Source organism: Aedes aegypti, chromosome 3 (genome assembly GCF_002204515.2).
Source record: "Aedes aegypti strain LVP_AGWG chromosome 3, AaegL5.0 Primary Assembly, whole genome shotgun sequence".
In the NCBI taxonomy this organism is placed as follows: domain Eukaryota; kingdom Metazoa; phylum Arthropoda; class Insecta; order Diptera; family Culicidae; genus Aedes; species Aedes aegypti.
The window spans coordinates 222,271,333-222,293,211 of record NC_035109.1 but is presented as its reverse complement, the minus strand read 5'-3'; the positions used below and the strand labels follow the sequence as shown (position 1 = coordinate 222,293,211).

Here is a 21,879-nt window from a genome sequence, read left to right as displayed (position 1 = left end):
TCATCCTTAACAGGATTATAAGAAAGGCAGGCTTTTTACAAAATATTGAACATTTTTTAATAATTCTGGACACGACTTTCACGGATAAAGCTAAGTATGCTGTTTCACAGACCTCCATTTGAAATGACATTTCTTTTCAACTGCGTACTACGATAAAAGAAATGTGATTTTCTTCCATCATGCAAGTAATTTCGCACGCCTCGAGATAGGTTGTCACTTAGGGCGGTTTAAAATTTAAAAATGTTTTAGAATCCAATCTCCCATATGTTTCTTACCATCCTTACCATAAAAATAGTGTCCCCTGAAATTTTCAGCTTTCTAGGTGGTGATATTAAGGTGGCCCAAAGACAATGTAGGTTTATATGGAAATTACTATGGAGAAATTTTAAGATATGTTCCAAACACGCTAGTACTGTAATGTAAGTATAAACTTATTATCCCATAGCAAAAACTCATTCTTCCAACCATTATAAAGAAATTTGCTGAAGAGATTATAGCCCTGCAAACATGTACAAAAATCTCAAACAAAATTAGCTCAAAAGGCATTTGTTTCTTCAGCAACATCCTTCATTCAGGTTTGAAGAATGAGTTTTCAATATGGGATGATAAGATTCTACTTACATTACAGTACTAGCGTGTTTGGAACATTTTTCAAAATTTCTGCATAGTAATTACCATATAAACCTACATTGTCTTTGGGCCACCTTTAAGGGGCAGGATCCGTAATTGATCTCAGAATTTTCAAAAGCAGTATTTTCGTTCAAAATCAAGAAAATTTACAGGAAAATGTGTTCACTGTGTTCTATTCTCCAACCGAAACACAGTGAACACATTTTCATAGAATAATTTTTAGTTTTGAACAGAAAAACTGCTTTTGAAGTTTCGATGATGACGATTTCGAGCAGGTTTATAAAGTAAATTAAAAAAAATACTTAAATGTATACCGAAACGTGAAAAAAAACTTTGGTGTGTTCTGAGAAAACTTTTCAAACTCTTCGTAAGCCAGTTGTTGAACATATAATATTAAATACAAAAAACATATTTCAGTACTTAATTAATTATGATTTGTGGTTTACGGCCAATCAGCCGAGTGAAAATTTAACAACTACCGAAAAACTAAACATTACATATGCTCTGAAATTGGATTAAATAGACAAATTGATGTCAAATTTGTCCATTTAATCCAATTGCATAGTATATGTAATCTTTAGTTTTTAGGTAGTTGTTATATTTCAGTACTTTTGATATTTAAAATGCCATCTTTTGATAAAGATTTATCAATTTTACAACGAAAAGGGTGATGGTTTGGACCTTTTATCAATCGATTTCAAAATTACGTCGTAATTAGGTCGTAACATGACTTAGTTTATACAGCAATCGCTCCATGTAGGAGCTTTCGCCCAAAACGTTTTCTCAGTTTAACTGAGTTCTTATAACTTGTTGAAGAATTCACGGCACTGTAGTTTAAATATTCAGCCAACACTGAATTTAAGCTTACATTAAGATTGCAGTTTCAAAAAAATCTTTATCAAGTACTAGGATTCCGTCATGAACAATAATCCTCAATACTCTTCCCATGCTTTTTTGTTATTTTTTTGAATAATGTATGACACAATTCGGTTTGTATGATGTTTAAAACTACATACCGTAATTTCGGGTGAAATTGATCATTTTTCACGGTTTTTCTTGTTCGTTTTCTATAATGTTGACAATGCCAAACAATTGAATGCAGGAAAACAAGTACGAAGGTGAGTCTCATTGACTCATGTACCGAAATTTTCTAACAAATGTCATTTTAGTGCTAAGAAATATCTCTAAAATAAAAAATCGGGAAATCTCATTTCGGGGTGAAATTGATCACTTGTCAATGCGATTATTCTTAGTTTTCAAACCAACTCTATATAATAAATTTGAGGTCCCTGAATCCGAATATGCATGCTAAATTCAATTATTTCCACCGAATGACCAAATTGGTAGGAGTTTTGGTTATGAAATCTGGATTGGGGATATATCTCAAGCATCCTCACAAACTTTCAGGTTTATACCATGTTCAAATCCTTGTTAAGAACTAGAAGTTTATGGATGTTCGTCAATATTGCACCGCACATGATATTGGAATTTTACATTATTTTAATTGAAATATACATTCTTTAACGCAAAACACTTAACAACACACAATTCAACAATAGTTACGACAAACAACGTTCATTCACTGAAGGTTACATTGATATTTGTGCTCCATTAGGAAGAAATAAAATCGAGTGATACGGTGATCAATTTCACCCTACTGATCAATTTCACCCGAATTTACGGTAATTCATTTTCTGATTTGGGAAGATTAAAAAATGACGTCCATCGTTTTTCGGGATTAGTAACTAAAGGGATCTAAAATGTGAATTCATCGAACAATACCTAGAAATGTTAAACACGTTTACTTCAATTTTGACGGTTTTTCACGCTCTGCCCTTCGAATGTGCCGTGTTCCAGTGACAATTCCCTTGACTTTTATAGCTCGCAATCTAAGCCAGTCGTCTCCTCTCTCTCAGATGGCGACTACCGGTTAATAGAAGTCACTTGAAAACCATGCAACATAAGTTTTTTCCACGGGACGTAAATTTTGTCTGAACCAGAAATAATAAATATGAGTTTCTTTTTAACTAGTAAGTAATGCATTTGTTTATGAAACAAGCTTCATTATTATATCTATGCATATTAAGTAGTGATTAAGTCCAATCACATACATTCTGGTCTCTTATAAAGTTACCGTAAGAATGACTTATAGTGGTCATCGTGAGGTAATTGCATTTAAATTACTATCGCATCTGTGGCAGGCAGTCTCCATCATAAAATTCTCACCGCTTGTTATCTATCCGGGCTCAATGTATCTATTAGCTCCTCTAAACTAAAACAATATATAAAAGCCCTTCTAGGCGGCTGACTGGTCCCATTCAGTTGCCATTGGGTCGTGTTTATTTTACCGCTGATGGGCCGCCGGGGAGCCGTCGTTAGCATTTTAATTAATTCATCCCAATGACGAGAAAGTTGCATGTCTGGTCTGGTAGGGAGTAGGATGGATCAAGAACCAGTCTTAATTATGCTGCTGCTGCTCGATGATGCTCTACCTAAACATACAGTTATCGCCGTGAAAGGCCCAACCAAGAGTGCAGCAAACGCCCTCTACCTCTGGGAGTCAAGACCTTGCCCTTGGCCCAGACCCAAGCTTGGAATCACGACCACGGTAATGAAAGAGATGCTGCTTGCTTTGAAGAAAGGGTCATGAGATTTTCAGTGCTTTTCCAAGCTGGTCTCATCGAACGAAACCTTCTTCAAGCAGAAGAATGTTCAACTGTTTTCGATTTTCTCACCTCGCATTTTCTATATTGCATGATGCCCTTAATGGCGGATGTATGTTTCGAGCTAAAAGTTGAATGACTTTAGAAGGAATGTTCCGTTCTTGCATATGTGAAGGCAATAAGAGTAATAAATAATTGAATAAAATATTCACATTATCGTAAAGATTTCTTAAATAAAAGAATATTAGTTCCTAATACAAAATTTCATTTCATTTCATGATGGGAAGAGATCCATTTGTGGCCAATCAACCTTGACAACACATAAAAGGAGCAAATCGACCTTTAAAAACACTGCCAATCGCTTGACCAGAATTAAAACCTTTCCGCACTTCCCATTAGAAGTTAATCACAATCCACACAACTTACCCCAGTAGCCGCCGCGCCTCAAGGTCGAATGATTTTTCCGCACCCGCTTTTTCGACTTTTTTCTCTTCACCTTTTTCTTGTGATTCACGTGCACAATATTGATATCGTCAAACTCAAACACGTCGCAGTAGTTCTCGTCGTCTTCATCGTCATCTTCCCCCTCCGCGCCCAAAACCACACAGGCCCCTTCCCCAGATTCCCCCTCTTCTTCCTCGTTGTCGTTGCTGTTGTCATTGGCCGTTTCCGTCGTATCGTCGTAACATTCGCAATCACTGTTCACCTTTTCGCAACGCAAACAGTACACGTTTTCACCTATGCTATTGATCAAGAACTCATTCTCACTGAACTCTTCATCATCATCGTCACATTCTTCTTCGCCCTCCTTCGGAAGATCCGATTTCATTTTACCATCAACCGACGGGAACACGTTGGCAAGCGAGATTTCATGCACTTGACCTTCTTTCGCGGTACTCTTCGCTCCGTCCAAGGTTCTGTCCACTTTCGACGGCGCCAACAGCTGGAAATTTGCATCCGATGAACGTATGAACTTCACCTCCTGACCCGACTCCGAGCCATTCAGCCGCGTTTCGAGGGTGTTTAGTGGTTCCACAGTGCTTCCGAAAGGGCGAACCTCGTGGAACAGGTGTTTTCGACCTTTCGGTTTCTGCTTCGCGGACGCTGGGCTCGCCTTCCGTTTGTCAGGATGCGGAAACATAAACTCCAACGACGTTTCTGGCTCCTTTTCTTGAAAGTACTTCTTCTGCATGTCGCTTTTGAAACGGATCGTGTCATTCCTCGTAGCAATGAACGAATCGTAATAGTCGTTATCTTCCTCTCCGTCTTCACCGTTGTAGTCTCTGTAGAACTCCTTGATCGCAGCCTCGTTCAGTTTCTTCTTCTGGATGTAGTAGTGTCTCAGTCTTTTAAGATGTTCCTCATAGAATGCCTCCAAGTCGTGCATTTCCTGATTGTATCGATGAGTGTTGCAAAAGTTTTCGAAATCCCGCGCGAAATCGGGAGCTTGCTGATCGCCGAAATCGTCCCCCAGCTTGGTCCAGTTTTCGTCGTACATCTCTCGGAAAATCTCTTTGCTTGGCATGCGGGGCTTTCTTATTGAACGTTTTCGTTTGGAGGAATTCCGTTGCACAACCATAACCCGCTTGAAGTACCCATCTCGGCTGACGGCCAATTTGGGCTTCCTTCGTTGCAGCAACGTGGCCTTTTTTGACTTCCGACGGAAGAGGTTTTTGGGTTTCGTTAGCGTCAAACTGAAGCCCGAATCCCTGGACGACATCGACTTGAAGGATTCATTTTTAGTCTTAGGAGCAGTTAGCCGTGGAGCAGCGGATAGAATCGACAGGTCTTCCTCTTGGCCTAGATTCAACTGCTTCCATATTCGACCAGTGTTGATTGAATAAAATTCCTTATTCTTAGTAAAAGGATTCTCTTTGATACGCAGCGCATACGGTATGCTATTCTCCGGAGATGGATTCTCCGTTTCATCGTACACCGTCTGGTCGTAGAAGATGTTGTTCTCCTCCTCAAAATAGTTACTTGGGAAGATGAACTTGGGTTCAGCGCGATCTTTTGCCGCGGAACTTTTTTCCAAATCGAAGTTCTCGTGACTCTTAAACGTATGGTTACGACAGTCTTCAACGTCCAGCGTCGCCGTTTTCCCCGCGGATTTCCTGACCTTTTTCTTGTACTTATTCTTTTGGTTTTTCAACTCCACCGTATGCAGCATGTCCTTCTCGTCAACTTTGATATCAACATCAATCAGGTCCAACGCGGAGTCATTGCTGAGCTGTCGGTTGAGATTGTCCGGTTCCTTATCCGGATTTTTCTTCTCGCTGGGATCCGGATCGCTGTCGATCGCTGGAATTCGTATCACGATGCCTTCCCTGGACTTGCTGCGGATCATCTTAAACGTCTGGGTGTTGATTTTCGGTCGGGTGTCTTTGAGGGAAGATGTTTTGACGTCCAACGGGAGCTTCTCTGGGTTCGATTGCGCCTTCTGGAGGCTTGATGACTTTGTGAGGATCATTTCCGACTTGGAAACGGCCTGCGTGAGCGTGTCCTCCGGGTAGCTATCGAAGCTGGTTTCCAGGTAGCGCTCGTTGACGTGGGTGGTGGACTGCATGAAAGCGTTCGGTTCACAGTAGGTTTTGATGGTTACCAAAGTGGGAAGTTCTTTGGTTTTGGTCGATGTGCTAAAGCTGCTGCGGAAGGACTTTTTCGACGAGGCGTTGGTATTGTTGATGGTGTTGCTTTCGATCGTGAATGTACTTATGCTGTAGAAGGATTTGTCATCTGTATCTTCGGCTTTCCTACTCGTTGATTGAGCTTCTGGTTCGTAGGAGTAAACTGTACTTTCGTCTTCCTCTGGTATAACATCCGTAGCGTTTATATTTACGTGGGAAACGTTTTTGGATCGACTATGGGACTCGATGGTATCAGTTGAGGTGAGTGAATTGATGGACTCCGTGCTCTTCGATTTGAGATCAATGGGTTTCGGAGCTTGCACGTCAGCTTCCCGGTTCTTTTTGAGCTTCGAAGGCCTTGGCGGTTTCTTGATTTTGACCTTCTCCACATGTTTGGTAGCCTCATACGCTTTCTCAACGAGATTCTGGTTTTCGCTAATGTAGCGATCGTTGATTTCCTGGAGGGCTCGGATCTTCTCATCCAACGACGCGTCATTGGATTCCAATTTCTCCTCAAACGTGAGCTCTCGCGTTGGTCGAGGGGGATCCTCTTTAGCTCCGGAAGAGCCACTAGCTTCATTATTACTACCGGATGGTTTGGCTAGCTTGTCCGGTTGCTTGATGACCTTGGCCTGATCTTCAAACTCGTTGATGTTGACCAGATTCTTTGTTGAGCTGCGTAACACGGCGGCTGCATTGCGTTTCCGGCCACGTTCAAGGTAGCTCTTACGGATGCTAATACGCTTAAACGAATCACTTCGTTTAAAGCTCTGATCGATGCTAGATTTGTCTTTTTGCTTTTTCTTTGTTTTGAGTAGATTCCGGATCGATTCGAATGTGATCGGCTTCATATTAGCTATTCATTAACGCTTGGGAGCGCTCATTTACATTCGGTTTCACGCTCTTTTTCCCGCATTCCACGGTGGTCACAAAGTGTAACATCGAATTTTACACCTCTCCATCGTGGTTCGGCTGTTCGGTTTCGGCTTCTGCTCGCATGCTAATCTCCGGCGGGGATCTATAACGAAACGAGAAATTAGTGATCGCATTTATTGGTTCCGGCTTAATTCTATGCCATTTCAACGGTTTACCAGTGAGGAACCAGCGCACACACACACACGGTTTTCGGATCATTTTTGTCGTTTTTGCTGTACCATTTCTCTTTGCCGTCGTTTCCGTTAGCTCGCGAAGGCTAATCTTGCCCTCACAAATCACAACTCAGGGGACCCGCCGAAATTGATGCCTTGCTCAATGACTTCCCGGAGACACACCCTCTGCCACGCCCAGATACCTGCAAATCTAGGTGACGGCAAATGCTGTAGACCATGATCATGACCTTGAAGGCCGATTGGCGTTAATGGTAAACGCTACATGAGCGGGCGGGCGGAAGTGTGTCTATGTAGCTATACCGAGAAGCGGCCTCGAACTTGAAGTGCAGGAAAGCGCGAAATTTCACGCACGCATGTAAACGGTCTACTACCGCAGCTCACTAGCAATTGGCTTGCGCGGTCTGATACCTGGCGCCAGCTTTAGAAAATTGCTCGCTCTGTGCGACCGAGCGTGAACGGGGAATCAAACGTTGCAATGTGCCAGATATGGTGGAAAGGATGGATAGAGGTAGGTAATACCTAATAAAACATAACGATTTGAATCCAATTAAGGAACGAAAAAGTTGTTGAGAAAGAAAGAAGGTTTATGTTCAAAGTTTGACACTTCACTATAAGGAAGGTGAGTAATTTTATCCAGTGGTGCTCAATCTGTGGCCGACGGGGCGTATGTGGCTTTTGAGAACCACTACTTCAGTAGAATACAAGTAGAATATACAGCTCGATGAATGTTATAAATGAAGTATATGATGTCAACAGAAGAAGGAGTTTGTATAGTTAGGACATATTTTTTTTTTAATCGCTGGATTCTGCTGAACTCCTTAGCTGCCCATAACTGCATATTTGTAACATTCGACAAAAGTAGGCATTGAGTAAATGGGATACCTAGTTTGCATTTTACTGCAGTATGGGAGGAAACTAGAATTTCAAAAAATCACTGGGAATTGAAAAGTGCTTATTTGATGCTGAAATTTTGAACAACTCATATCGCATATGGGGTGAGCAGTTAGAAAATAATTCTGATAGAAATTTCGTTGGCACTGCATTATGAGGCTCATGTATAATCTCAATGTGACTGTTTTGCGGTTACAATTGCCAATGTGACAAAACAACTTGGTATTTTTTTCGACTTTTCTAGAACAATCTCACAGATTTCAGTAAGTTGATCGAAAGTATTTGTCATTAGATGACTCTCCCCGGTATTAACTCGAAATTTTCAAAAATGTCGAATGTGACTGATATGCAGTTATGGGCAGTTAGGGTCCCTCTAGTAATGTTCGGAATTTCGTAAGACTCAACGAATTCCTGCGAACCCACTAGGAATGCTCACGATCATGAGAACCCTCAGGATCTCGTAAAGACTTTGTTAGAAAACTTCAAGAGCTTGGTAGGAATTCCGATATTGCCGATATTGCATATAATCTTTAGAATCCACTAATAGTATTCAAAACTCAGTTTGATACTCTCTAGACTCAAAAGTCAAATTCCAAAACAGCGCCAAGCCAGGAATTCCAAAAACAGCGCTAGCATTCTACAGTAATCCCACTCTACCCTGAATCCTTAAGACTCTGCTAGAAAATCTCTGAATATCAAGTAATTTACAGGACTAACTAGGAATCTCAGGAGTTTTCAGGAAGAGGAATAACCAATTACCGCGCGGGATCCTCAACTATAAATTTCTAGGATCACGTAATTTAAACGCTCTCGATAGGAATACACAAGATACCCAAGATACCGTAAGAAACCCCAGGAGACTGCTGCGAAGCGCAAGAGAAAAATTACTACCCTGAAGATTCCACTGGAACTTCACAGGAGTACGCTTTAAATACCCAGGATCCCGTTATAACTCCCCGAAGATCCTCCCAAGATACCTCAAGATTCTGCTGAATATCCCCATTAACTACTGAGAATACACAAAATACGCTGGAAGTTCTCAAGATTGAATGTTTGGAATAAGGATTCTTCGTGGCTACATAATCTAATGGAAATTCTATGGATCCCGCTAGCAATTGCTGAAACTTTGCAAGAATCATACAGAAATTAACTTAAAATTCTTAGGGTCCCACTAGGAAAAACGAACTGGTGAGTCACTTTTTAGTTACTTGGTCCCTTTTCACTTTAAAGTTTTAGGCATTTAAAATAAATTTACTTTTTTTGAGAATAAGTCTCTAATTTCGACTGCAAAACTTAACTAATCCCGATCAAAATGGCATTTACCCTCCATTAACTACTGAGAACACACAAATACCAATAAAAATCCGCTAAAAGTTCTCAGGATTGAGAATTTTGAAATTTTGTTGAAATTTTCTAGGAATCTTCAAATTTTGCAAGAATCTTTACAGGAATTAGCTTGAATTTCTTAGCTGCCGTTCTACGCACATTTGTCTAGCAGTCCTTATGGTTTACATAGAACATGAAACAAGTAGGCGTAGAAGGGCAGTTAGGGTCCCACCAGGAAAACTAGGTTGGTAGCGAGTCACTTTTTAGTGACGTGGTTGTTTTTCTGAAAACCAGTCACTTCAAAGTCCCTTTTGTGCAATTTCAAATAAATTCGCTTTTTTGACAATAAGTCATTATTTTCGATATTTTTTATAATCAAAAAATTTGAGAAAAAAATATGAATTTGCAATTTTTTTCAAAGGTCAGGCCAAGTTTTAAGTTAGGGCATCCCCAAAACAACTTTATAGCAGTACCAAAATATTGGTTCAAGGTATTCTTGTTAAAAAGTTATTCTTTCACATCATTTATGTCGTTTCTCCACACCTTATGATGGTTCCAAACAAGTTATTATGGTATAAGTTCATTGTTGTAAACCAGAAGGTTAACATCTTTAACACTAGGAGCCCCGGGATCAAAAACATCTAAATGGATTATCGACTGTATCATAGCGATGGCTCAACTGATTTTTAAAGATCCTTAATTGACATGCTAAAATCTCTAGTGATCTGGATGTGCATGCTAGAGGTTTGATATCTTCGATGAAGTTGAGTTGAACTACATTTTAATCGTTTTGGTTTTGATCTAGATAACTTCTAACTAATTTAGATCAGTTTAAATTTGTCATCAAGGCTGTAACGAAGCTGGACGAAGAAGCTACTAAATGAACTAAAATTTGTCTAGGTTACAATTCCGTCACCAGCCGTAGCGATAGGAAAATGAAAGAAAATTTGAAGAAAATCTCTGTCATAGTCTCGCCATCGAACGTCCTAGTTGAAATCTTCGTTCTGTAATTTTGATCAATGAAACATTTTTGACATTTTTTCGATATAAATTAGTTTGTATAAGTACGGTCAATATGTTTGAGTAGGAATAAAAGTTTTTGATTGCACTCAAAATTTATCTTACTAAAATGAATTCAGAAAAAAAACTTTTTATTAACTGTTTGCCTGTAAACCAAAATGTAATGCAATGACATGTAGATTTTTCGACATTAGTTTGATTGTAGATGTCCATTGAACACTTTAAAGTGGTAATAAAAATTCGAGATTACACTCAAAATTTATTTTAATTAAAAAAGTCCAAGAAACCCTAGTAAAACAATATGCAAAGCAATGACATGTAGTTTTTGTGACATGAATTCTTTTATAGAAATTTGGTGAATATGTTTGGGCAGTAATAGTAACTCTTGGATAGACTCAAAATTTATTTTACCAAAAAACTACGAAAAAAAAATTGGTTTCGACACGAATTTGATTGTGCAAGAACAGTTCCTATTTTTGAGCAGAAAGAGAAACTCTGGATCTCACTTAAAGCTTCTTTTACTTAAAAAATACAAAAATCTCTAGTTTTTTAACCTGTTTATCTGTGAATCAGAAATTATATCGACGAAATATAGGTTTATTGGCATTAAATTTGTATTAATCCAGTGAACACGTTTAAGATAAAATAGACATGTTTGATCACACTCAATATGTCTACAACAAAATACAACCGACTAATCCTTTGACTAATCCCATATTTTACCTGTAAGTCTAAATTTGAAGCGTTTATTCGATAAATAATCCAGAAATTGGTAGGGTAAAAGCACCAGTTTTGGCCAGCCTAAGAGAAAATGTCAATAAAAATTAAATGGGAAGCCGTATTTATACTACAAATGTGTCGAATGCAAGCTTTCAATCCATATTATGTGTGTAAAATATCAAAACTGAGCTAAAACCATTTTTCGCTTTCAAAATCCCGTTGGTCAATATAGGCCATCGGAACCAGTTTCGGCCAGAGATTTAACTTTGGTTCCTAAATTGGCCTATTGCATTAATTTCTCATGAGAGTGGTCAAATTAGGAGTGCTCTGGCCAAATTAGGTGTATGGAACTTAAAATTATAAAGAAAATGAATTGTTTTCTTATGTTTTGAATCAATTTGGACGAGTAAATGAACGTAGCTCTATCATATGAATGTGATCTACTGAACACAAAAGGTTTCATGCTGATTGTCTATGTAAAACGGTGTATAATCCACTATGACTACAATTGGCGTATGGCCAAGACCGGTGCTTTTACCCTAATTGTGTATTTTCAATAAATCTAAATTTATCGTTTTTTTTTTCAATTGAGGGGGTTAGAGACAAAGGGGTAAGGGGTGTAAGGGGTGTAAGGGACAGAAACCTTGTTCTGAGAAAATTGATATTGAAATTTTTCCAGCAGATTTTCATCCTATACAAACAGTAAGGGAACCATAAATACAATCTAATCTTCTACGAATTATGATTTTTTTTTCTGTTCGAAAGAAAAGTCGCCAAAACATATCGTTGGAATGCACACAGTAGAATATTTTAGTATACTTAACTCAAAATTGACCAAAATGGCACTTACACCCCTTTTGCATTTGTGTCACTCAATTGTACTTCCTACGAAAGCTTTAACAAACCTCATCTAACTCTTAAAAAACGCCTGGATACCTACAATATACTTCCTTTTTTATGCTACATGTATTTATTCCTCTGTTAACTAATCTAGAACGTATCGTGATAGAAACATGCAGCAAGGCATTGAAGAATTCGTTCTCATTTGATTTTGATACAAGATCATCGCCAGCGAAGAAAAACATCCCATTAATATCGGTCCACGATCAGCAATGTTTCGCAAGTTGGAACAGGTTTGATAAATAACAGCAGCGAAGGAGAGCCCCATAGGGAGAGCGATCATTGCTCTCGCTTATTTACTTTTGGGGGTAGGTGTTTCATTTTACAGACGTGATAAACAATCCCAAAACATAAGATAGCAATACTGTCCCTCAGGTTTGAAGTTTCATCATGTCCTGTTATCCCCTCTATTTAATCAGACCTGTAACAGCAGATGCTAAACAGACTCTCATGATGTGCTGCGGATCATGATTGTTAAAGAGAGAGATAAGTGAGAGATATTTTCAATTTTCTCAAACTTCGATCTCTGTTTTCTTATCAATTGGTTCTAGAAATAAATGACAAGTCCTTAAAAAAATGATATGATGAAGGTCTCCTAAACATTATATTTTTGTTGAAGATTAATCAAAATCGACAGTTTTTCTCTAATCTACTATCAATTAAAAAAACCGTGAAGTGCAAAAAAAAAAAAATGTTGTGTTACACTGATAAAAAACAAAACATGACCTCAATTAGATAAAGCTGAAAGTTTATTTCAAGGCAGTTTATACAGAATTCGATGCATTATTTTTCATATGCGATTTGAAAGAGAGTGAAAAAAAAAATCAGACAGGCACTATTTTGACATTTTCCAATGGGTTACCTGCTTTGCTCTTGTCCACAGTTGATCAACAGGAGTATTCTCATTTTATTTTATATGGGGAAAGGCATCTATCTTCAATTTTATTATGAGTGGAAGCTGTAATCAAAAAAAAAAAATGGTAGGCGTAATATCCATCATCATTACGCACAATCCGTACCAAATATTTTTTCGAAAATAGTTCTCAATTTTGAGAAATAATTCGTTAGATGCATTTCACCATACAAATGTTTTCGCGTTACCTTTTAGCGATTTTTCGTGCATAGACACTAGCGCATGTGCGTTACGATGTGGTGGATGTAGCAAATCAGGCCATGCATATAACCCATTGTGAGGAGTTGTAACTCCAATAATTATGAATATATTTCGATAATTCTTGCTTGCTTGTGGGCAAAATTTGAGAATCCAACAAGAAATTAAAAAAGGATTAATAGCGCAAAATATGTGTTTCATTGATGACTACATTGTAAAGCTCCCAAAAATCACCATTAATGTAACATTTTTCAGCGAAAAGGCTATTCAAAATCTCTAGTTTGTAATATGAAACTTCAAGGTTACTTCCTGTTAAGTGGGATTTTCAGTTACCAATAATTGAATGATTTCGTTGACACGAACGAACTGAATACTCGTTGCTGCGATGATTGATTAGTTAAGTACAAACACATGTGTTCGTCATTCGAATTTCAGCAAATTCGGACTACCAGAATTATTCTGAATCTTGGGGCTTTTGTCAGTAATTTAGGGCAGTGTATTAGGAATCGCTGGATTTTGCGCAGCATCTTCAATGTTCGCTAGGAATCCCCAGAATCTACTCAATATCCTCAAGAATCTGCTGAAAATTCTCAGAAGCCCACTATAAGAACATTGGATTCTATATGGATATTCACAGGACTATCCAGGAAATCTATTTTGCAGTATGGAAAACTTCGGTTGGATGACATGGTAACGTATCCATTTTGTTTCATTGTGTTGATATGTGTTGCACATATGTTGACATTTCTGAAATATACACGACCTTGGATAAGACTCTTTATTTGGTTTGTTTCTATTACTGCGGTATGTTTTTACATGCGCAATGCATGTAATTACAACAAAAACAGCAGGGAACTGAAAACTCGCGACGAAATTCATGGTTAAAACGTTATGTGAGTCACTGACTTTTAGTTGCTCTTATGTTATTATTATTTTTTTGCCGAAATTGGGAGGTGCCAAAAATAGAGCATGCCAAAATCGGCATCGTACTGTATGTCATTTTGTACAGGGGATTTTATGCCATTTTTCAACAGCCTACTTGATGGCAAAACGATGTTTGCCAGGACTACCAGTATAAAATATTTCTGTAATGCAAAAAACGGGGGATATTTTTGAAGTCATCTTTCATCTTTCAAAAAACATAGGAAAGATTTTTAAATCGGTTTAAAAATGAGTTATACATGAAAGTGTTCACTAGGGTGATTCAAAATTTAAAAATTTTAAAAATACAATCTATCATATCTTCTTTACCATCCTTATTATAAAAATAGTGTTCTGTGAATTTTTCAGCTTTCTGGGTAGTGATTTAAAGGTGGCCCAAAGACGATGTAGGTTTATATGGAAATTATCATGGAGAAATTTTGAAAAGTGTTCCAAACACGTTAGTACTGTAATATAAGTACAAACTTATCATCTCATAGTAGAAACTCAATCTTCACATATTAATAAATGATGTTGCTGAAGAAACCAATACATTTTGAGCTAATTTTGTTTGAGATTTTTGCAGATGTTTGCAGGGCTAGAATCTTACATGAAGCCAAATAATAGCAAACAAACTCATGAATATCTCTTCTCCTATCCGTGAGATCGAAATGCTCTCTTTTGCAACTTTCTTTATTATGGTTTGAAGTGTGAGTTTTTAGTGGGATGATGAATTTGTACTTACATTCAAGTACTAACGTGTTTGGAACATTTTTCAAAATTTCTTCATAGTAATTCTCATATAAACCTACATCGTCTTTGGGCCACCTAGAAAGCTGAAAATTTCATAGAACACTATTTTTATGATAAGGATATAGGAGATTGAATTTTCAAACATTTTTTAAATTTTGAACAGTTCTAGTGTTCACTTATGAAGTAAAATAAGTTTGCAGTATATATTTCATGGAATTTCACAAGTACAACATAGTAGGGTAGAAGCACCGGTTTTGGCCCTACTCCAGTTATAGCCATAGTTGATTATACGCCGTTTTATATAGCCAATCAGAATGAAACCCTTTGTGTTCAGTAGATCACATTCATATGATAGAGCTACATTCATGAACTCGTCCAAATTGATTCAAAACATAAGAAAAACAATTAATTTTCCTTATAATGTTAACTCCCATACACCTTATTTGGCCAGGGCACTCCTAATTTGGCCAATCTCCTGAGAAATCTATGCAATCGGCCAATTTAGGAATTGAAGTTAAATCCCTGGCCGTAACTGGTTCCGTTGGACTACATTGACCATCGGGATTTTCAAAGCGTAAAAATAGTTTTAGCTCAGTTTTGATATTTTACACACATAATATGGATTGAAAGCTTGCATTTGACATATTTGTAGTATCAATACGGCTTCCCATTTATTTTTTATTTATTCTCTTAGGCTGGCCAAAACCGGTGCTTCCACCCTAAAAAAAATGGTTTTCAATGGTACTTGACTAGACCTACAGTATGTCAGTAATACAGTACAATGAACTACAATTAAACTGGTTGCGTTTTGACTTTCGAGTCACTTTTTTTCGGTTCGCAACCCTGCACAAATATCTTAATTTGGCCAGCAGTATGCTGCAGCCTGAGCACCATTGGTTAAAATGTTAAATAGATGAATGATTGATATTTCTTCACTTGTTTGATGTTTTTTTTTTTTCAAATTATTACAAATTCATCAAGAAATTTATATCAATTAAGGTGTTTTTGAGCAAAGTTTGGGCACCTCTGGACTAGATCGTTGTTCCAACATAATTCAAACTCAGATTCAAATGTTCCACCATGAATCGAAATATTTTTACCAAACGCAATATAATGCTTCGTCGAAGTCAACAAGTTGCTGCTGTCGAAGCGCCAGCAAAAGTTGTATGAACCTTTCGCGCTGCCGGCCGCCATGCTGCGTTATGTTTCGTAATGTTCACCAGTCGTGTTTTGGGGGTATAGAGCAATTTGCTCCACAGTATACCCGTGATGGCCGGTGGTGGTCATTGCCATCTACCAGTGACGAGTGAGCATAATAAATATGCCGAGCCAGGCTGCCTGGACAATACCTCTGGCAACTATAAGTTTTATGGGTATTGAACATGAAATGTTGAATCTGCTGACTCACAAACCTGTTTTGGGATGGCGTTGTTGGTCATCATGGCACAAAAGTTCTAGTTTGATTGGGCGATTGAAGGAATCGGGTTAGACGTGAAGATTGTTGTGAACCGGTGGATTTGTCCGAAGTTAATTGCGTGGAAGAATGGACCTGCTAATGTGCTGTTTGCGGGTAGATTTTGTGCGATTTGATGGTAACTTGTTTATGATTGCTCAATCCTAATCATTGAAGAGGAGGATGGCGAAACGAGATAACATACAATATGTTTCCGCCTCAGTTTTATGGTGTCTGAACGAAAATTGATATGCGTTGCGCGAAAATCTTTGCGGCCACTATCTTGAAAAACAGCTTGAAGATTTTCGCAGTTACTTCACACTGGCTTGGTGTCTTCTATGCGACCATAAACGCGCAGAAGACACCGAGGAGATTTGAAATAACTGCGATAATCTACAATTTTTCTTTAAGGTTTTACAGGCGGAATACGATTGATAAAGTAACCAACCAACTTCCAGTATGAAAAACAAAGACATTTATTGATAAGACAAGTTGATAACTTTTATTGCTGAGATTGTTTAAATCTCAGCAATAACACAATGAGTTGTTATAACAAAATTTGACATTCAGTAGTTATTCTAAGCGTTGCAAGTGGTATTCAAAATACCAAATTAATATCATATTTTTATATGGTACCACTGTTGTAATGACTTTTTCAGCTTAACTGTTCGGGATAATTTTAATGAATTACATACTATCCATGTTGTAGCATTTAAACACATGCCGAATAAAATTATCAATAATTTTAGACAAAATCTTTGCAATTTTGTATTGCCACGATAATGGTTTTTATAATCTAAGTACCCAGAGTAAGCGCGTTTTAAATATGAAAGAAAACTGAGCGAGATTTTCTCCCGACTGATATTTTCTTCAATGGAAGCCTATAATTAGCGAGACATCTCTATCAAAAACACATTCACACAGTTTCTCTCATGTAGCTCATCTATTATAAACAAATCGGCCACTTGTGCCTTCATCCATCGAAGCAATAATGAACAACCATCCGAACGAGAAGTCGAAAGTGAATATATAATGGATGTTTATCATTGGCCCAAATTACCGCACTTACACGATCCAGTATCCGGCGTTCGTCATATAAAACCCACTGACTGAGCCACAAGTCAATCATTGAGCGCCTCCAATATGGATGCATCCCACAAACGGGTGCATAAAAGCGTGTAATCCGCGAGTGATTTATATGCATCGTGCCGAACCATCAATTCATTGATGGGAAAAGAAGACGTCTGGCTGCAGTCGCGACGAAACAACTAGGCGAAGGTACCCTAGATCACATGTCGAAGCGAACATATTGCGGTTGATAAGAAAATTGATGGACCGCCGCGTGTCTCAAGCTTTTCACTTTGCAATTCATAATCACCCCTTCGTACTCCGTACTGCTGGGATGCTGCTTCTGTACACAAACAAAGATGTCTAGCGCTCAGTTCAGCAGCTTCCTCGCAGTTTCTCCATCAGTTGGAAGAGCAGAACAAAAAAACTTTAATCCACTGAACTGGATGCCACACTTTCTGTCGAGCGTCGGTTTGCGCGAGTATTGTAGCGTGAAATCAAAACAGATCTGAATATCTAGTCCTACAGCTGAGTTGGTCATATCTGCCTATAACTACATGCGCGCCGATTTATGCACATTTTCATCTTTTCACTCGCGGCTCCGGGGCGTGATCGTTTTCACATAATGTCCCAGCACACGGTGCTGTCCAGAGAAATATTATCAGAGAAAAAAATCTTCATCTAATCTGTGCTCATCAGCCATTTTAGGACCCGTTTGAAGTTACACCCCAAATATGTTTAAATGGTGTGTTTGATTACTTGTAAGCTCTGGGCGGGGTAAGAAAAATAACAAAATTTGCACTTACACCCTTTTTGCGGTGTAACCATCGAGGCATTAAACTCAAATAGAATAATTAACCATTTCAGTACCGTTATTCATGTTCAAACATTGTAAATGACAAACATCAATTAAATGCTGCAAAAGTTTTGCCAATTAACTCATTTTACATAGGCTCAAGTGCTTGTAAGACATTACGGAGCCATTTTAAATTATTCATGGAAGCATTTTTATTTCACAATAACCTGGATAACTAGGTGAAATTGAGCACTCACTTTTTTTTATTAAACTCTACTCCAAATAATACTAGAAGATCGCAGCAAGCCGTGCGCGTGGGCGGTTGCGTTTTGAATTTTCCATCACGTTTGCTTCGGTTCTGCGTTTTCAATTCGGCTGGCGAAAAATAGAATCGGCTGATGGTGCTACGCCACTTGTTTTATATTTTGCAAATATTTGTGGTGCTCTGCGGCTAGATTTTCACGTGATTCGCAGTAGTTTGGTCTGCACCACGTCACCCGGGTCTTTTTTTGTTTACTTGTGATTTCAAGTTCTTTTTGCAATGCAATTGTGCGTGGAAGTGAAAAGTGTTTTTATAGCCAAAAACTTCAAAAACAAAGTTTTTATGATGTATTACATATTTTGTACAAATGATTTGAATTTCACCGTAATCTCAACAGCTGAACAGTTCGGTGAAATAAAACACCGTAATTACGTCGGAATTTTACGGATTCCGGTGAATTTTTACCGAATACTGTGAAAATTTACCATACTCCGTTAATTTATTTTACCGAACCGTTTAGCTGTTGAGATTTCACAGGAATCCGTAAAATAATTTAAGTGTGTAGTGAAGTAGTCAAGACGGAAGCTGATAATGACTCCAGGCAGTTCTATGCGCTATAAGGGTCATTTTGGCGAAGGAAACTTCAAATTTTGGTGAAAAAGGGTTCGCAGCAAGACGCGTGCGCGTGCGGGAGTGGTTCATATTTACAGTTTTCGTATCCGCTTATGGCTAGTGGAACAATGCGAATCTTTCGAAAAAGTGAAAAGTGAAGAGCGAGTATTTTGTGATTCTTTGTAAGTACTGTCACAAGTTTTCCTGAGCTGTATAATAATACCCAAGTAACCCAAACCACTAAGCCGTATGAATCGGCACCAATTCGGTTCTATAGTCGAGTTAAAGACATGTCCAACAGGGCTAAATAAATCTACATCATATCAAAGGCACATGATTTGGCTGATAGACTGATAAGTCTCTGAAGTGAGAGAGGCCAAACTTTTTTTTGGCAGATGAATCGAAAAGGAAATAAATGTTTATGTTCTGTATTTTGTTACTTTTTATGATCCTCATGAAAGTTGTTTTTTTTTGTGTGATCCAGGATCGATACGATGGGCGATTTTCTCTACGTTTCCATTGTTTCTTCTGCTGGGTATATAAAGGAGAAAAAATGCTGTATCATTTTCAATTAAACTAGCAGAATCAATTTATTGTGCTGGCAATGCTACAAAGTTCATGAAATCAGTCAACAAGCTGACTCGAAATCCACTGAAAGCTAACTAAATTTTATTGTAAAGAATTTAATCATATGAGCGATTGGCTATAATCCCAAAAACACTATTTATAATCCAATCACTCTTTGCTTGTTTTCCTGGTTCTTACATTTGTCCAGCGTAAGCAACTACATTTTCAGCAAGGAGACGATTTATCAGTTTCTTGAAATCCATTACTTTTTCCACTGAGGAATAGCAACCATGTTGCTGGTGTATATTTTTTTTATTTCAGAATATGTTTGCCATCACCATTTATTTGTTTTGGTTGAAATATGTTTTGCTAAAGTTGACATAAATTTCATGACATGAGGGCTTGACAGCTGTCGCATACGGCTCTACCCCATTTGACATAATGCCATTTGGCATAACGCCGTTTGGCATAACGAACATTTGGCATAATTTGAAAAACACATTTCCGCATATCATATTTTTTGTCATTGAATTAGTTTATGATAAATTTATGTCATTCTTGCCTCTATACAGTAGAATTGAATCACGTATGAGTACCAATTGGCGCTTTCCAAGTCATACTTGCAGCTATGAGTACGTCCCAAATAACATTGGTAGCTGAACAATAGCTTGTTCAGCATAACGCTGTTTATACAGCCTGTGATTCAGCTACCAATGTTCCCTGGATTACTTGGGATTATTCTACGAGAGGGGCGAGGTGAGAGTTGCCAGTTTTTCATGTTTTTTGAAGTGGTTTGTGCATGACCCCCCAAAAGTTCTATAACAGGAAACATCTTTAATTGTTAGAAAAACTAATGTAGCAATCCTCTATGGCATTTTTGGGTGAATCAATGGATAGTTTCTTAAAAATATCAACGACCAACCCTGTATATGTTCTGGGACAAATTCCTGTGAGCATTACTGGAAGTAATTCATGAGAAGTTTTTGGAACATCCATAGAGAATTATCAGAAGACTCTTGAATAATCTTTGGAAGAGGTTATACATTAATCTAAGACCGGTCGTATCGCGTTATACAGAATCTATGACATTTGGTCGATTGACATTTAGTCGAATGACATTTGGTCGAAAGTACATTTGGTCGAACGGACATTTCGTCGAATGGACATTTGGTCGAAAAGGTTCAGTTGCATCAGAAAGAATCTGATATTTGGCTGAACCGACATTTCATGGAAATCTAAATAGTATGGAAACAAAGTTTTACGTTCAGTCTGACTATCGTCAAGAGTAGCATTTTATCGCATATACAAGAGTGATTGAAAAATTGTGAACATATCAGCCATTCAACTAACAATCTTTATGCGATTAGCAAAATTTTGTTTTTCAATTTAATGGAGCTCTCCCAACACATTGATGAATCTTTTTTTCCTTCAGGTATGTTCAACGATTTTATCTCGAATCTGATCTTAAATGGAAGCAAGCTAACTTCTGTCTCCTCAGTCTGCTCATATTCCCTTACCCGATACATATAATCAGCACAATTTATTTGCTTGAGGAATTTCATTAAGCTGGAGATCACAATAACCCAGCCTGCCGTTTTAACTCTGATTTCCGCATTCAAAAATCTTACCCACGTCCGTAAGCTGCAAGACCCGGAATTCACAGAGAGATCCCGAGTATTCCCTCCAAATTCTTCCATCAGATGAAGATCAGCAGTTCATCACGAAAAACTATTACATTTCAAAAGAATAATAAATGATGAAATATTATGTTCACATCGTGGAGTAACTTATTGAGAAGTTTTTCAAAGAATGATGATATTTTCAAAGAATAATGAATTCACTAGTGCTGAATATTTCAGACACTGTACAAAAAAAAAACTATTTATAAAAAGTTTATTTGAATAATCATTGAAATCCAAGATTTGGTCATAACTTCAAATTACAAATCAAAAGAGGTATAAAATTTGAAAATAAGACTACATTTAATGTCCTATTTTTTATTCAACAAGGGTTTATGATTCAGGTTATTCAAAAGAATACGTTATCTTACCAACTTTCCAAACTTAAAAAAAAAAACAATAAATTCCGTTCAACCAAATGGCATTAAACCAAACAAAATGTTCCAAAGCAATTCGATCAAATGTCCATTCGACCAAATGTCCTTTCGACCAAATGTACTTTCGACCAAATGTCATTCGACCAAACGTCATTCGACCAAATGTCATTCGACGAAATGTCCTAAAGCCCGCTATACAAAGTACGAGTGTGGTGGTGCTAGCGATGTATGAACATGCGATCACTCTTGATATAATCTATCAAAGCATTGCTGAATCTCTTGTCGATTTTCAGAACAATTCCGATAGAACTCCCGGAGTGTCAAGAAGTTCTTGGCTGATTCAAAATTTCCGTAGACATTTCTGGAAGTAGTTCTTAGTTAGTTATTGAAAAAT

At 37.8% G+C, this 21,879-nt stretch overlaps 1 protein-coding gene across 11 annotated transcripts in view; it reads right to left on the bottom strand.

Annotated features, from left to right (window-relative positions):
• Positions 1 to 21,879, bottom strand: part of LOC110679519 (disco-interacting protein 2) — a 207,217-nt gene that overhangs the window by 99,224 nt on the left and 86,114 nt on the right. For all 11 annotated transcript variants that reach the window (XM_021854343.1, XM_021854345.1, XM_021854346.1 and 8 more), the window contains exon 2: positions 3,720 to 6,938. In XM_021854343.1, the coding sequence (XP_021710035.1) occupies positions 3,720 to 6,771 (3,052 nt within the window). In that variant the 5' untranslated portion in view covers positions 6,772 to 6,938. The remainder of the gene's footprint in view (positions 1 to 3,719; positions 6,939 to 21,879) is intronic.